Source organism: Anabrus simplex, chromosome 9 (genome assembly GCF_040414725.1).
Source record: "Anabrus simplex isolate iqAnaSimp1 chromosome 9, ASM4041472v1, whole genome shotgun sequence".
In the NCBI taxonomy this organism is placed as follows: Eukaryota; Metazoa; Arthropoda; class Insecta; order Orthoptera; family Tettigoniidae; genus Anabrus; species Anabrus simplex.
The window spans coordinates 156,264,587-156,282,534 of NC_090273.1; the positions used below are offsets into that span (position 1 = coordinate 156,264,587).

Genomic DNA, 17,948 nt, shown 5'->3' on the forward strand with positions numbered 1-17,948 from the left:
TTTTACTTTCTTAACACCACTACACAGCTGCTGTCAATGAATAGAATATTCTATGCTAGACTAAAGGTCTTTTCTGCTCTGATGGCAGGCGGCCTACATACTGTCCGGGGAAGCGGGGAGCATGGGGCCGACCAATCCAGCACGACGTGAGAGGCCGTTAAGGAAAAGAGACAGAGACCACTAATACAACGTTGCCAGGAGCGCCCGCGCGCGTTTAAGTTGTGTTGAAATCCACATAACTTTGAAATACAGAGCTTCGTATGTTATAGTTCGAGTATGGCCTGTGGATGAGTTTTATTTGTTTTATTTACTTATTTTTCACATTTTATTATATCTTCGATGTAGTACGATACCAGTTAATAATGCATATCAAAAGTGCATTGACAACAGACCAAAAAATAATTGGTTCAAAATTACAGAGTTACACAACACATTTGTTCAGTGTCGGGTATTCACCTTTACGTAATACCGTAACTAAGGAGAGTTCTTCTTATTACATCTTTATGGAATCTGTCAATTGCCTTTGTTATACAGTTCCTTTTGATTTGTTTGCGCGGTGAGTGAAATGAGACGGAACCAGATGACTGGGTAGGTAATGTCTTTACCTTCCTTTACTACACACTGAACGGTTCGCGTACTAACTTGACAAGCTTCCGACACTCTCTGCTGCACTTTATACACACTGACTAAAGGCCCATTATTTTCTGCTTCCTTTTGAAAATATTCATGAACATTGCTGATCACTTTTCTACCCTGGCTCCTTATCTCCTTCCTCTTCGCCATTGTAAGATATATAGTGCAGTTATTACATACAACAACATTGAGCAGTGCAAATAGAAACAAACCAATGTCACATCACGTGTCATGAGCACGCTAATGGAATAATGCAGTAAAGGATGCGGCAAGAATTATTCCAAAACAAACTCGTCAAGCAAGATCTTTGTAATACCCACACGCACACCGCAAGGCTACTTGGCAACACAGCAGTTCGGAGAGCGAAGTGAGCGCGGCAAACTCCCCGCGAGACTGTGTAGTTCTCAGCGCCACCGCCAGGCAATCTTTTACCTGATTGGGCAGTGACATACTGCCCGCACCTCACTTCCCCTGACAGCATGTAGGCCACCCGCCATCAGAGTAGAAAAGACCTATAGTAAGGAGTGAGGAAGTACTGTTGGAGAACTTCAATTACGACAAGTTCCAAATTTCAAGAATTTGACAATTTAAACACACGTTTGTACATTTCTAAATATTTTCAACTGTTATTTGATAGAATCAAATGATGTTCTTTCACAAATGAAACATGCCATTCTATTTTTAATTAAGTTGTTTCTTTCTCAGGTATAATTAATTATATCATACGTTTTCTTTTTCAGGTGGTTTCTGAAGGTATCTACAGTAAAACCTCATCAATTCGAAGTCATTGGGATGCAAAAATCTGACTTTGAATTACGTGATTTTGAAATTAACCACCAACTCGTAACTCAGAAATGCAAACCCTTGCCATGTTGCAAAATATTCCAAGACCCGTTAATGCATGCAATTAACCTTGATTCACAGTTTAAATCTTTCAAAAGCCATGGAAAAAACTGTTTCCAAAATGTATCCAACAAGGTGCATTTAAATTATTCAAATAATGCACTTGGATAACTCACTGACAAACATAACCTCACAAAAGAAAGAAAAAACCAGCATGGCTCAAAGACGAGGAGAAATCTATGCTGATTCCCCTGTGCAAGACCTTTATTTATTTTAGATGCCCTGTACTTGCACAGACAATACTCGATGCCCTTAAAACATCATGGCTTATCATACTTCCCTATGACGAGGGGAGGAAGTGTCTCGCTTCCATATGCATTGCAACACAGTACAATAACCCACACCCTTGTACGATTTCCTGGCTGGCAATACTCTCCTTTAAAACCATTGTCAGTTTGGGCTTGGCATTAAAGGAAACAATGCAGTTTCATCGGCATTGACAATATTGTTCTGTTCATACGAATTGATTATACGAGCCATGCTTACTCGCCAACTGTCGATATTGCCAGTGTTCGCGGATTCTGCTTCTCCGCACACTGCCTGCTATGTGATATTGTGGCATTCCTTAAAACACTGAATACAAAAGAATTACAATTTTACTCAAACTTAGCAAATATGAAGCACACTGTAGACACACCGAAGTGAATGAAAGAACGGAAAGCTACCCCTGCACATTCTGGAAGACGTGTTCTATCATGACACGGATAAATTTTGAATTTAAATTATCTGTCAAATACTATTTTTTTTAATGTAAAGGCAGTTTTGAATTAAAAGTCTGAATTTCGGTAATGCTCTTCGAATTACGAATTATCCATAGAGTAAGTCGGGGAGAGATGGCGCACATTTTGTAATGATCATGCAGGAAGTCTTCACCAATATTTCGATTACCTTATTTTTATGCTAGACGTCATTCCTTGTATCTTTCCTCACTGTCTTTTGAAGGAGATGGTCTTAATGTAAGTAGATTACAGACAGAGATTGTTTATTTGAAAGTGTGTCACCTGCACCATCTCTCCCGTAGTGGCCGGGTGAGATGGTGTTATGTATTTGATATGCTAAGGAGGGAAGAAATTAAGAAGTAAACTATGATTACAGGTTTTATACATTTATTTACCTTATTTACATTAACTTGTCTATTATTCCTTGGTCATTAATGTATCAATTAATTATTTAAACCTCAAGATTTATCCCTCACTCCTTTTAGGATATGTTTTCCCTTACTCTCTCTCTCGTCCACAATCATTACACAAGTTCTTATGCACTGAACACAATTCATGAAGCCACTTGTTGCAGACGGTGGACTTAATCCAATCGTACTTCTTTTCTGTCAATAGTTCTCCCAGCATTCCACAATCATCAAATTTGCATTATTTTGCCCATCCTGAATCATTTTACCTGCTTCCTTGGAATGAGGTTTTTCTTCTTTCCTACTCTTTCCCATTGTGAAAGTGGTTGCAATTTTTCTTTGCACTTTGTTCTTTTTGTTCACTAAGATTTCTCTTTTGTTGGAGATATTACGCTTTAAAGTTGCATTGAAGACATGTCCACAAACTTTGATTAGACTGTAGCTGTAGTATAATTTGACACAGAATTAAACAAAATACATATAGGCTATACAATGGAACCTCGATTCTCCGTTTTTCGGGGGACCATAGAAATAAAACGTACAACACAGGAAAACGGAAAATCTGGGAATGAATGAAAACCATCAACAATTTGGCTAAACATCACAAAAATGAAATATGTATAATTATAATGTTACAAAAACTCCTAAACCAAACCAAACTACAGTCCCAATGGGACTGCCCGCCAAGTAACCGCTGCTCAGCCTGAAAGGCCTGCAGATTATGAGGTGACATATGGTCAGTGTAACGAATCCTCTCGGCCGATATTCCTGGCTTTCTAGATTGGGGTCGCCATCTGACCATTAGATAGCTCCTCAATTAAAGGTAATCACGAATGCTGAGTGGACCTGGAACGAGCCCTTATATCCAGGTAAAATTGCCTGACCTGGTCGGAATCGAACCCGGGCCCTCTGGATGAAAGGCAGGCATGTTAGACCACGAAACTGCACTAAATACCGGTATGTGAGTTCAAAATCTCAATTGGTACCTTATATTCAATTTTACAGGGGAATCTTCGTCAGTTTCCCGTGAAAACTTCTTTCAGTTCAGTAACTTTGATTAGCCAAACTCTTCGAAAAATCTAATAATTACAAGTGATGAAAATCATTTTTCGTCCGTATTGAAAGTTTCATAAACTGTATATAGGATAATATCTTTTGTTTATTTCCACCTATTCTTCTTCTTCTTCTTGCGTTACGGCCTCTGTAGGACCACGGACAGCTCCTTCACGGATTGCATTTTCTTCTTCTCCTCCCAGAACCTCTTCATCCTTTCTCTTCTTCTCTCCCGCTCTTCTTCCGAGATATTCAGTATCCTCTTCTCTTGTCTACTCCACTGGTGACTCTCAATCCTTTTCCTGTATCCATCCCTATCATTGATCTCTGGCATATTAGTCGGTATGTACTTGCTTTTCCAATTTTCCTTTTCTTCCACCTTGATCCCCAATTCTGACCAATCTTTCCGGAGTTCAACTACCCACTTGGTTCCTGTCTTTCCTCGTGTCCTCGCTGTTGTTTCCCATACTCTTTTCGTCATTCTATCCATATTCATCCTGATTACATGTCCCGCAAACCGTGCTCTTTTCAGTCTGATTTCTTCTGAGATTGTCCTCATGTTCCGGTATAGTTCTTCCCTGGGTCTCCTCATCCATCTCTCACCTCCTCTCTTAGGGCCTAGTATTTTCCTCAATATTTTTCTCTCTTCTTTCTCTAGTTGTTCCGCACCATTTCTTCCTAGTGCTATTGTCTCAGCAGCATATAATACAGCATTTCTCACCGTTGCCTTGTAATGTCTGATCTTTGCGTCTGTAGATATATTCTTTTTATTGTATATATCTCTGGTCATACAGAAGGCTGATCGCATCTTCTTTATCCTCTCTGTTATTCCCTCATTACTCCTATTCCTTCCTGTTATAAATAGGGAACATGCATGATCCGGGGTTTTAATTAAAAATATGATAATCTGATACAAAATTGCATGCAGAATTCAAAAATGTGATCAGAATGTACAAATAATAACTCCAAACATGATAAAAATCTACGAAACTGTCACGTCACGCAAGTACGCGATCTCATTGGCCTGACGTCATCGTACAGGTTGACTGAATTAGCAGACGAAATAACACGTAGTGTGCTGTGAGAAGCAGGATACACTTCGCGTATTTCTACTTTACGTTAGTGTCTAGTATGGTTAAATTCGAGGTCTATACATTGGATAATAATCTCAGTGGTATATTTTAGACTTAAAATGAATCCTGCGCAGACAGTGAGGCAGAAAACTTATAAATGGTGTAGAGTTCCGATGTGCTATTGCACATCCCAAACAAATTGTTTATAAACGTTCCAAAGACGCTAAAACTAGGGAGAAATGGATTTTGGCGAGCTGGAGAAATGCTGGTGATATATCGGAAAAGTCTACAGTTTATTTTTTTGAAGATTTTAACGTAAGATGAATTTGTTTGAATTTTCAAATCACTTTTCCATGTCAGCTGTTCTAGTGGTAAAACTTTAAATTTTAATGTATGATGCTTTATTTAAATGCTTCAATTACATCTTGGAATATGAAAGTAATAAACGGTGCATTAAATAATGCTGATTATTAAAGTATTCTCCAAACCTAACCTATGTTTTGGGTGATCCATGTCAAGATAATAAATCAAAGGGGTTATGAACCATTTTGACAGCTCTAATTCTACCAATATATCTTGGCATGGGACAGTTATGTATGTCTTTATTGAAGAGCTTAATTGGTAAAGAAATTTAAGGCTATATCTAAATACCCTATAATGTAACAAAGAATAGGCGTGTACGTCATGAAACGAAACGACGTGAATTTAACAAAAGTATAACTCTACACAAAATCAATGCTTGTCTGTTGGAGTCTTATAAGTTAACAATGCTCAATTATGATAATTATCATAATATTAATGAAATAAATAACATAATTGCATACAGGTGAAAATAGTGATGTAGGTGTTTAAAATATAATCCAACTTAGCCTAAGTTTTAGGTTATACAAGCCAAGTCAATAAACCGAAGGGTAAAAATACCGCGCGAGTTGGCCGTGCGGTTAGGAGCGCGAAGCTGTGAGCTCGCATCCGGGAGATAGTGGGTTTTGAATCCCACTGCCGGCAGCCCTGAAGATGGTTTTCAGTGGTTTCCCATTTTCACACCAGGCAAATGCTGAGGCTGTACCTAAGGCCACGGCCGCTTTGTTCCCATTCCTAGGCCTTTCCTGTCCCATCGTCGCCATAAGACCTATATGTGACGGTGTGACGTAAAGCAAACAACAACAAAATAAAAAAATTAAAGTCACAGCACCCAAAGACATTCCTGTATTGAGCGACTAAAATGTCACCAGGACACTTTTCTTTCCTGATATGCTCAGCTTGTTAAAAGCCAAATGTAATTAATGTTACTGGCTTCACGCCCCGCTAACTACTTCTACGATTTTCGGAGACGCCGATGTGCAGGAATTTAGTCCTGCAGGAGTTATTTTACGTGCCAGTAAATCTACCGACACGAGGCTGACGTATTTGAGCACCTTCAACTACCACCGGACTGAACCAGGATCGAACCTGCCAAGATGGTGTCAGAAGGCCAGCACCTCAACAGTCTGAACCACTCAGCCCGACTTGTGAAAACTAGATGAAGTCATATTTACCTTTATCATGTTTAACTTTTTCCCTCCACAAAGATATTTAATTATCTTTCATGGGCCCCGGAAGTGGGTAGGCCAGTTGTCCCAACCATAAATATATATATTTTTTGGGAATGATAGATTACAGCCCTATAGTACTATGATTTTTCTTTCTTTCTTTCCTTCTTTCTTTCTTTCTTAATCAGCTTATCCTTCAGGGTTGGTTTTCTCTCGGACTCAGCGAGGGATTTCACCTCTACCACTTCCAGGGCAGTGTCCTGGAACGTGAGACTTTGAGTATGGTGATGAAACTGGTGAGGAGGGCCATTACCTCTCCCAGGAGGCCTCACCTGTTATGCTCAACAGGGGCCTTTGGAGGATGGGAGGATCGGAAGGGATAGACAAGGAAGAGGGAAGGAAACGGCCGTGGCCTTAGGTGCCTGGAGGAGAAGTAGGAAAATACGAAAAACCACTTCGAGGATGGCTGAGGTGGGATTCGAAACCCTTCTACTCAGTTGACCTCCCGAGGCTGAGTAGACCCCGTTCCAGCCCTCGTACTATTTGTTTTCAACTTTCATGGCAGAGCCGGGAATCGAAACCGGGCCTCCGGGAGTGGCACACATTAACCACTACACCACAGAAGCGGACTAGTACTATAATGCTACCTATATGTTTATGTTAGTGCTGAAATCCGATTTCTTACTTTACTAATGCTGAAAGCCCGAAAATGTAATGTTATTCTTTAATAGGGGAATCAGTCTAGAAGGAAATGTTGAAAGTGATGTGATATCTATCCAGATTCGTTGTTATCCTTATACTATGGGTTACAGTACATTGCACGTATATAAAAGACGCCACTTACAAACTTGCTTTTTATCCGCGAATTTCTGCGGCCACAAAAGTCACTATTTTTCAAGAATGATGACATCTACACATGATAGATTGTCTGATTGTGCTGTTTTGAACCTTTCTTCTGTCATTTTGAAGTTATTCGCGATCATGAATAATAAACAATCGGCTTTTAGCAACGGCTGATGCACAACGGCTGGTAGAGCTCCATGCGGTCCTGGATCGTGACGTCACAGCGCGCCGCTTACGTCAGAGGCCGTTTCACTCGCCTTGCGGAAAGGCACTATTAAATATTTTTTTAATGGTAGAAAACAAGGCAACATACCACAATGTAATACGTTTACATACTATTTCATTGGTGTACTTTTCAAAAAAAATATTTTTGAAAATGATGCATGTTCCCAATTCTCCTAGGTACTTGAATTTGTCCACCTTTTGCACGGTGCCTTCCGGTGTTGTCCAATCCTCAGTGGTATTCAATGTCTTTGTCTTGTTGTAGGCGATCCTCAGTCCTACCCTTCCGGCTATATTGCTTAAGTTGTTGAGTTGTGTCTTTGCATCTTCTTCTGTCTCACTTACTATAGCTATGTCGTCCGCAAAGGCTAGACAATCTACTTGGGCCCTATTGTCCTTTTTGTCCCCAACATGCGTCTTTGGTATTCCCATTGTCTCATTCATTGTTCTCCACTGTCTGATGACTTCATCCAGAGCTATGTTGAACAACATTGGTGATAATCCATCTCCTTGTTTGACACCAGTGTTGATATCAAATTCTTCAGAGAGTACTCCTCTGAATCTCACCCTTGCCTTTGTGTCTGATAGAATTTCCATTATGAGTTCATGTGTAGTGCCATCTAATCCTCTGTTCTTCAGGATTCTTCCAAGAGTTTGTCTGTCGATGGAGTCATATGCCTTAGTGAAATCTACAAAGGTTACCACCGTTTTTTTGTTCTTTAAGGCCCTATGTTCTATCAGTTGTTTCAGTATAAATATCTGTTCTATGCATCCTCTTCCCTTCCTAAATCCTGCTTGGTAGTCTCCAATTGTACTTTCTAACTGTTCTTCCAGTCTATTGAGCAGGACTTTCGACAACACCTTATAGCCAATCTCTAGTAGCGAAATTCCTCTATAGTTGTTTGCATCCCTCTTGTCCCCCTTCTTATGTATTGGTATTATGATCGCATTCTTCCATCCTTCTGGTAACTTCTTTGTTCTCCAAATCTGGCCGATGATGTTGGTCATGTTGTCTACTGCCTTGTCACCTCCCCACTTAATCATCTCAGCTGATATTCCATCTTCTCCGGTTGCTTTGTTATTCTTTAGATCGCTTATGGCCTGTGCGACCTCATCTCTAGTTGGAGGACATGACTCTCTCTCTTCTGTGTTTGTCCCCAGCTCCAGCTCTTCTTCAGGTGGTTCACAGTTTAACAGGTCATGAAAGTATTCTGCAAGTATCCTACAGTTCTCCTTCGCACTAACTGCCAGATCCCCATTCTTATCTCTTATAAAGAGTTCTCTGCCTTTATATCCACTCAGGCTCTTTTTGAATTTCCCAAAAAAGTCTCTACTATTGTTTTTCCTGAAGTTGTTTTCAATTTCATCCAATTCCTGCTTCATCCTCTGTCTTTTGGTCCATCTTATGGTTCTGGCTGTTTCCTTCCTTACTCGTAGGAAAACTTCCCATTTTTCCAGGTTCTTCTTAATGCTCCAGTCTCTCCAGGCTTTCCTGCGATTCTCAACCACTTCCTCACAGTCCGTATTCCACCACCAGTGTTTCTTTTTCTTTTCTTCCTTTCCCCATATTTCAGCCTGTTTCCTCATATTCAGCTTCATGTCATCCCATCCATTGCCAGTTTCTATTCCTTCCTCGTATTTGGATCGATTGTGCCGTAATTTGTCTCTGTCTATATTTATTTTTCCAGTTGGTCTACTTGTCTGTGGCAGTCTACCCCTGTGCGGAATCCAAAGGCACTTGATTTCTGTAAGATAGTGATCTGATTCTATTCTTGTGTTCTTTCTGACCTTTGTGTTCATAATATTTCCACCTATTCAATACATTACAAGAAGTTGGCATTTACTTTAAAACATTATTCATTTATTTTACGCAATATAGTTAAATCCTGCTCTATGGTTGTGAACTGATGTCCGGTTGAACTCGTGTTGGCCCATTGCGGAAATTTAGAACAAAAAAGCAATCAGGACAATAACCTGAATGAAACAATTGACAATAGAAACCCTATATTTGAAGGGATATTATCAAGTCTTGAAACTTTAGGCAAAAGAAACATTACAGACATAAAAGGATAAATAAGACCGATCCTCCGCCATTTTTACATCCCCTCTCCCCACCCCTTCTAAAGCCGAAGCCGTGACAGTAAGCGACACGCCTCCTCCCCACTCCGCAGCCTTGCCTCCCCGAAAGGAGGAGCAAACAACGGAACGCACACACCATTACTCTACTAGACGTAAAGCAGCATCAAACGTTCCCCCTCCAGGGTCACAGCAGAATTGGAGTCAAACAACAGCAAGGTAAAGAACCATTTTATATATTAAGTTATTATGTAAAGACACAAGTTTTCATTACAAAAACAAATTCTTATTTCCTCATTTCATTTCAGAAATTGAGACGAAGCTCCCTTCCCAAAATTGACCAGCAATCAGCTTTAAAGTTCTGCATTAGACTCAATTTAGGGCACTTTAAGCAAGCTCATAATAAATAACCGCTTACCTGGAAGGAGTGAAAGAAAAAACATTCAACAACAATTTGAACAGTGTCATGAAGCCAATCATTTTTAAAACCTTTTAACCGGAAGACAAACAGACATTTTTAAAGTAACAAAGTGAAACTTTTAACAACTATTCTAATGAATAGATATAGTTTTGAAGCTGACCAACTATGTAATAATCCAGTCTCATTTCATTAACCCATTAACCCCCACATTGTTTTAACATCATTTTAATTTAATTTGTATTCTAGTAGTCTTTAAGAGAATCAATGTACTTGCAAATAAAGTGTTCAAAAACTGAGCGATCCACCTAAGCTTAACAACAGCTGAAGATGTTCCCAAGTGAGAACGAAACATGTACTGTTTACAAATAAAAATTTGCTAAAAAGCAAATGAAAAGTATCAAAAAGGTGGAAGATTTTCAATTATTGTAACTCTCTGTGATTAAATTTTGATACGGAAAATGAAGCTGATTACTTGCAATTCAATATGAATGTCGCAACATCAGATGTGTGGAGGAAAAAGTAGGATAGCTGATAATTTACAAGATGGTGATTAAACCCAAAATTATTTATGACCGCAATCTCGATCAGTTTAATGGATACACTGAGACAGAATTAGAGAAAATGGAATGAAGTAACAAACTCACTAATAGACTTCTCTGCTTCTTTCATGAATTACTTATTTTGTTTAAGCAAAGTGTAAGAAATACGTTGAAGAAAGTAAGTTGTGCAACTGCTCTTGTTCTACTTTTTTATCTTACATCTGTTTGGTGTCTTCAGAAATTGCTAGTTTTAATTAATTTTTATAGGTTTTCGTACTGGAACGTGTTGCAATGAATGGGCGAGACAGCTCAGTAAAGAGAACTCTAGCAGCGCTTGTCGGAAGTATCTTGAGGCTGAGTCTAGTGTGCTGTATTTCCCGGCCTTATGCATCTCGTAGACAACGAGATCACTCAAATTGGAAAGAGAAAAAAGAATGTCATCAAAACTTCAGAAATTACGATTATTCATGACCTTGAGGTCATCTGGAAAGCGCACTCGCTGCACATGTCAGTACAAGTTGGAAATGATACAACCCATTTAAATGTAACGTCCGCAAATAAAACGACTGCGGTTTTTGGCATTTTAAAACAAAAACGTGAAATTCCCAGGCTTACATTAGGACCAAAACAGTAATAGGCAATCCCAAAACCTTTAATGTAAGGTGCAACATCAGTTCTGGTCTCTATAACATAATCGTGTACGATAATATTAAAATAAAATTTGTGTTAAGAGGGAGCAGTTTCGATTTCTGCCCAAAAGCCCTGTTACTCTATAGTGCCCCGAAGAGAGTGCCAAAAACCTGTTCGGCAGTACGATTGAAAAAAGTAAAAATATAAACATCTAACCCTGGATATAATGTGGACATTTTATAAATGCGAACATTTGATGAAACTCGTTCCGTCTTCAAGCAGAGCTGTCGTAATGCGCCGTGTCTCCTTACAATTTGTTGTGGGCACTCTCTGCTTTATGATTTCCGAGATTCTCTAAACAATACCACCCGAATGCGATGCTAAGATGGTCCCTTATGCAAGTTCACCGCCAATCGCTTTTCCAGTACAGTACTTGCTCTAATTATCGCCATGACGGGGCGTTAACGCCAAGATCCAAAGTATGCATAGCCATCCTTTTGTGAGATACAGTTTATTAAAAAACGATTGATCGAGGATTTAGCGTTGATGGGACTGAAATTTCCGGATGGTTGATCCGGGAAATCGTTTCTTCAAGGAACGGATAATGCGGGATTTTTACAATGTGTTTTAATTACGACACTCGTGGGACCATGTAATTTGAACGCATATTCCGGGAAAACGCAGTTTCCGGGAACGGATAATCGAGGTTCCACTGTATGTATTTTATTAACGAACTGATCGGAGAATGGAAACAGATTTTACACATAAATAGAAATTCAAAGCATACCGTGCCATCTCTCCCGGAAATGTAGCGCGCCATCTCACCCGACATTTGGGGAGAGATGGCGCACCCCTGCCCCAGGAACTGCGTTCGCCCAATATGGCATATATCACACCAGCATAGTCGTTGACCAACCTAGTCACCCGCCTGTGGCAATGCAAAGTTAATTTAGCATGAACAACCCAGTCGGTGGGCTTTTATATCATGCCATAGCAAAACTTTGAAGGTAGAGAAGACGTACTTACCAGAAATATCCAGGTTTTCAGGCGAAATCACTTGCACTATGTGACATCCAAGAGATAGCTTTTGTTCTTACATACACACTGCACACACGAGAAGCAGTGATCGAGCGATCTAGCGGGCGATTGCTGCACTGACCTATCCTGCGCCATCTCTCCCGGAAACACTATATTTCAAATTAAACATTTTAAATAACATGCAAAACCGTTCCTCATGTTTCCGGGAATTAGAGCTTCTTCTAATTAGGCGGGATTTTGAATTATCAAGGTTTTACTGTATTCATAAATTACTTTTAACAGACTGAAGAACCTACCAGTCATAAATTGAGTCAAAACTGGAAGAAAAAATAAGGGGGCTTCAAATATCACAAAATGTTAACTATCAAAGATATGAAAACAACTGTGTTTCAATATAAACCATCAATGGCTGCAATGCAACTCAATGATCTCACACTTACTTTCTCAAGCATTCCGAGAAGAATAACACCACCAATCCAGAACTGGATTCGCAAAAGATCTCGCCACTGGCAAAAAGATACAACAAGCCATGCTAATCCTAAGATTACATACGTCAAACACATGGCACCATAAAACTGGAAGAGAAAAGAAAATACATTATAAAGATTATGTTAAAAGCAAACAGCACATAACTAGAGGTGGCAAGTTTTTGCAATAGCAATTTATACACTAAATACCTATAAAAGTTGGTACTTCCACATTTTCATTTTTCACGACTTGTAAACCACTTCTTATAGAGTTTTAGAAAAGTGATAAAATGTGAAATTCACAAAAAATCAGAAGTATATAAAAATGTGATATAAATGTGAAACCAATGATTTTTCCAAATAAATTGTTACTTATGTTTTTATTATTTATGTGGAAATGTACTGTACATTGAGGAGTTTTGTCCCTTCAGACTGCCTGTAAACACTAGTGGCTGGAAAGGCTACAATACCCAGAGATTGCCCAAGCAGCTCTGCAACATATTTAGGGTCCTACCAAAATTGAGGTGTTGAAAGATATTTCAAATACACATAATTTAATTGTGAATTCTATGATTTCCTTCAAAAGAGTCACTGATTCATGAAAATGAGTAGACATAATTTTCTGTATGGTCTTTTTATTATCTTGTATTTGTATTTTTCTGTTATGTTTTAGCCTATGTCAATTTATAATATACTGGGCGAGTTGGCCGTGCGGTTAAGGGTGTGCAGCTGTGAGCTTGCATCCAGGAGATAGTGGGTTCAAACCCCACTGTCGGTGAATATGATTTTCCGTGGTTTCCCATTTTCACACCAGACAAATGTTGGGGCTATACCTTAATTAAGACCATGGCTGCTTCCTTCCCACTCCTAGCCCTTTCCTATTCCATCATCACCATAAGACCTATCTGTGACGGCGTGATGTAAAACAAATTATAAATATATATAATAAACATACAGTTTTATTATACTTAATGCATTTCCATTTTCCTACTAGATCTATACAAGTGCTACTTTAATTTCAAATTAATATTAGAATGACATTCCTTGATTTAAAAAAGGGTTGTGATAGTGTAGCAAGAGGAAAGGTGTAAAAAGTAGTGCAATGGAAAAGGATTTGGAAAACAAATGATACCATATATGCAAGCAAAGTACAAAAATTGTTGCAGCAGTGTCCAGACACATTCGGGAAGGACAGAGTGGCTCTGGAATGAAACTGGACTGCGACAGTGTTATTCATAATGGTTATGCACAAAATTGTGTAGGAGACAAAGGTAAAATATGGACACAGTGAGCCGTTTGCAGATGAAATTGTGGCGTGGGAAGCAAACAGAGAGAAAGAGGAACACGACATACTGAGTGAGATTGTTGAAAATTATGGAATGAAAATCAGTGCAGAAAAGAGTAAAACAATGGTATTGATTAAAGGAGAAAGGAAAGGGAAAAGAATTATAAAAAGAAAGAGACAAAACCTTGAAATTATGGAGAGAGCTTCAAATACTTGGGAAGAGAACTGATGAATGGCTGGACATGGAGATCAGTTAAAGGATTCAACAGGAAAATGTATTCTACCAGAGTGTGGGAAACCAGGTGTGGAGGAAGGAAGTACCAGTGAAGTGTTGTTTAAGTTGTACTAATACCCAATACCGACATATTCAGCAGAGACCTGGACAGAGAAATGAAATTTTAACAAGTATGGTAGGAAAGACAAGAAAGGAGAAATCAAGAAATGAGGACATCAGGAAGGAAATCAGACTGGAAAAGCTCTACGACAGAATGGACACAGATAAACTTAGATGGTTTGAATAAGTTAAAGAGGATGGAAGGCGGAAGGATGCCGAAGTGGATGTAGATAGAAGGAGATAGGACAAAAGGGAGACCCAGACTGAGATGATTGGAAACAATCAAATTAGCATAATCAGAAGAAACCTGTTCTGGAACACAGTTAAGGAAGGACAATGGTGGTTGGATAGAGGAAGATTGAAAGCTGCCATAAACATCCCAACACTGTGGGAGCTGGATGAAGGAAATGGATGATGATGAATAGAATTACTCAATTTCAATGTTTTTCTCCAAAATGATATAAAATAATAAATTGTGAACAAAGGAAAGCCTAAAGCACACAACATGTACAAACCCCAATCCTAAAATTCCGATATTAAAATGCTAAAAAAGACCACCCCTATACGTAACTCACATGGTCCAGATCTTACCGGTAACAGAGGCCAATCTACTGCGGAAAGATAGCCGTGTGGGCCGATCATTTCCACTCCAATAGAAATATTAACAGATGCAGCAGGATCCACCTCAACATACAACTTGAGCGAGTAGATGCCATCTACTTCGATAGTATATACCCTGTTTCCTTTGGAACGCAATGCTTTTTGCTTACTGGGAACCTGGAAAGAAAATTGAAGCTTATATAGTAAACTTTTATCAAATTCAGTAGAATTAAACATTAAACATTCTGAACAAGACAGTCTCTGTCTACATCATGAAGGACTCACGTATTGCCATTTTAACTTTGTGAATAAGGTGAAGTAACTAATGTGTAATACAGAGAGAGGCAGCGGCAAGTTATCGCCACATTAGACAGTGAAACCACACAGATGGACTGGGGAAATGCTTGCTTGCTTTTTTCCCAAGTGGCGGGCACAGAGTGTGGTCAGGCAGCAGTAAGAGTACGGAATGAATGTTTACGAGTGGAACTCTTTGTGCACATTATTAGCAATATTAGTTTTGCATTACTACACTTGTTGTGGAATGTTATTTGTGTTGGCTATCAGCTTATGTTTAGTATTGGACAACGGATATTTCTAGTTAAAACATTTCCCCTAAAGAAGAAATTTTATGACAGAACCATTCACAAATTTCTATGTCGTTTCTGTTGCACTGCAATGCCTTCGAGACAATATGTGACCAACAAGGGATACGTGAAATTTCAGAGGCAGAGATGCAAGGAGTGTTATCGAATTCTATACACTGAAACAACATTTCTTCGAGAAGATGGACATCATTTTCAACAGCTGCTTTGATGAAAAGTAAGATCTAGGTCAACTTCATTCATTACTAAATCTTATCTAATAACATAGACCTATCGTAATGAAACTGAAGCTACCGATGAGTCTAGCAATTTGTTCTCCCTATGTCCCCTGCATGGTGCGGTAACTGTTTGCTGACTCTCCCTGTATATGTAACACTTATTCACTGGGATTTCCACCAGGCTAAGTTGACGATCGATCTTAGTGACAACTAAGGTATTGAGCTTCAGCCTTATGCTTGGTAGAAACAACAGCAACCAATGAGCAATCTAAAACACAAAAAGCTTACAGAATTACCTGAATAAGATATAACAAGATATCAATATCACAGAACACGAAACAAGGACATTACAACACCAGAATTTAGTCCCACAGGAGTTCTTTTACACGCCGGTACATCTACTGACACAAGGCCGACATATCTGAGCACCTTCCAATACCACTGGACTGAGCCAGGATCAAACCTGAAAAGCCGGGGACAGAAGGCCAGCGCCTCAACCATCTGAGCTACTCAGCCTGGCCCTAAGAAAAATCTTTGGTCCAGTCTGCACATGGGGAATTGGGATGAAAAGGAAATCTCATGAAATAAATCAATCAATCAATCAATCAATCAATCAATCAATCAATCAATCAATCAATCAACCAATCACTACTGATCTGCATTTAGGGTTGTTGCCCAGGTGGCAGATTCCCTATATGTTGTTTTCCTAGCCTTTTCTTAAATGATCACAAAGAAATTGGAAAATTACTGAACATTTGCCTTGGGACGTTATTCCAATCCCTAACTCCCCTTCCTATAAACGAATATTTGCCCCAATTTGTCCTCTTATATTCCAACTTTATCTTCATATTGTGATCTTTCCTGCTTTTAAAGACACTAATCAAACTTATTCATCTACTGATGTCCTCCCACGCCATCTCTCCTCTGACAGCTAGGAACATACTATTTAAGCGAGCAGCTCGTCTTCTTTCTCCCAAATCTTCCCAGCCCAAACTTAGCAACATTCTTGTAACGCTACTCCTTTGTCAGAAATCACCCAGAACAAATTGAGCTGCTTTTCTTTGGATTTTTTCTAGTTCTTGAATCAAGTAATCCTGGTAAGGGTCCCATACACTGGAACCATACTCTAGTTGGGGTCTTACCAGAGACTTATATACATCCTTACTACAACCCCTCATAACTATGTGCAGAGGTCTGTACCCTTTATTAACAATCATATTTATGTGATTACCCCAATGAAGGTCTTTTCTTATATTAACACCTAGGTACTTACAATGATCCCCAAAAGGAACTTTCACCCCATCAATGCAGTAATTAAAACTGAGAGGACTTTTCCTATTTGTGAAACTCACAACCTGACTTTTAACCCCGTTTATCATCATACCATTGCCCACCGTCCATCTCACAACACTATCGAGGTCACCCTGCAGCTGCTCACAATCTTGTAACATTTATTACTCTGTACAGAATAACATCATCTGCAAAAAGCCTTATCTCTGATTCCACTTATTTACACATATCATTGATATATATATATAAGAAAACATAAAGATCCAATAATACTGCCTTGAGGAATTCCCCTCTCAATTATTACAGGGACAGATAAAGCTTCGCCTACTCTAATTATCTGAGTTCTGTTTTCTAGAAACATAGCCACCAATTCAGTCACACTTTTGTCAAGTCCAAATGCACTCATTTTTGCCAGTAGTCTTTTACGGTCTACCCTATCAAATGCCTTAGATAGGTTAATCGCAATACAGTTCATTTGGCCTCCTGAATCCAGGATATCTGCTATATCTTGCTGAAATCCTACAAGCTGAGCTTCAGTCGAATAACCTTTCCTAAACCCAAACTGCCTTTTGTCAAACCAGTTATTAATTTTGCAAACATGTCTAATATAATCAGAAAGAATGCTTTCCCAAAGCTTACGTGCAATGCATGTCAAACTGACTGGCCTGTAATTTTCACCTTTATGTCTATCACCCTTTCCTTTATACACAGGGGCTAGTATAGCAACTCTCCATTCATTTGGTATAGCTCCTTCACCAAACAATAATCAAATAAGTATTTCAGGTATGGTACTATATCCCAACCCATTGCCTTTAGTATATCCCCCAAAATCTTATCATTTCCAGCTGGTTTTCTAGTTTTCAACTTTTGTATCTTACGGTAAATGTCATTGTTATCATAGGTAAATTTTAATACTTCTTTGGTGTTACTCACATCCCCTATCTGGACATTATCCTTGTAACCAACAATCTTTACATAGTGGTGACTGAATACTTCTGCCTTTTGAAGATCCTCGCATACACACTCCCCTTGTTCATTAATGATTCCTGGAATGTCCTTCTTTGAA

At 39.0% G+C, this 17,948-nt stretch overlaps 1 protein-coding gene across 2 annotated transcripts in view; it reads right to left on the reverse strand.

The window, feature by feature from the left end:
• The window catches only part of LOC136881133 (transmembrane protein 87A), a 174,204-nt gene that overhangs the window by 129,508 nt on the left and 26,748 nt on the right, over positions 1–17,948 (reverse strand). For both annotated transcript variants that reach the window (XM_067153802.2, XM_067153801.2), the window contains exons 6-7: positions 14,764–14,949; positions 12,527–12,661 (exon numbers count right to left, since the gene is read on the reverse strand). In XM_067153802.2, the coding sequence (XP_067009903.1) occupies positions 12,527–12,661; positions 14,764–14,949 (321 nt within the window). The remainder of the gene's footprint in view (positions 1–12,526; positions 12,662–14,763; positions 14,950–17,948) is intronic.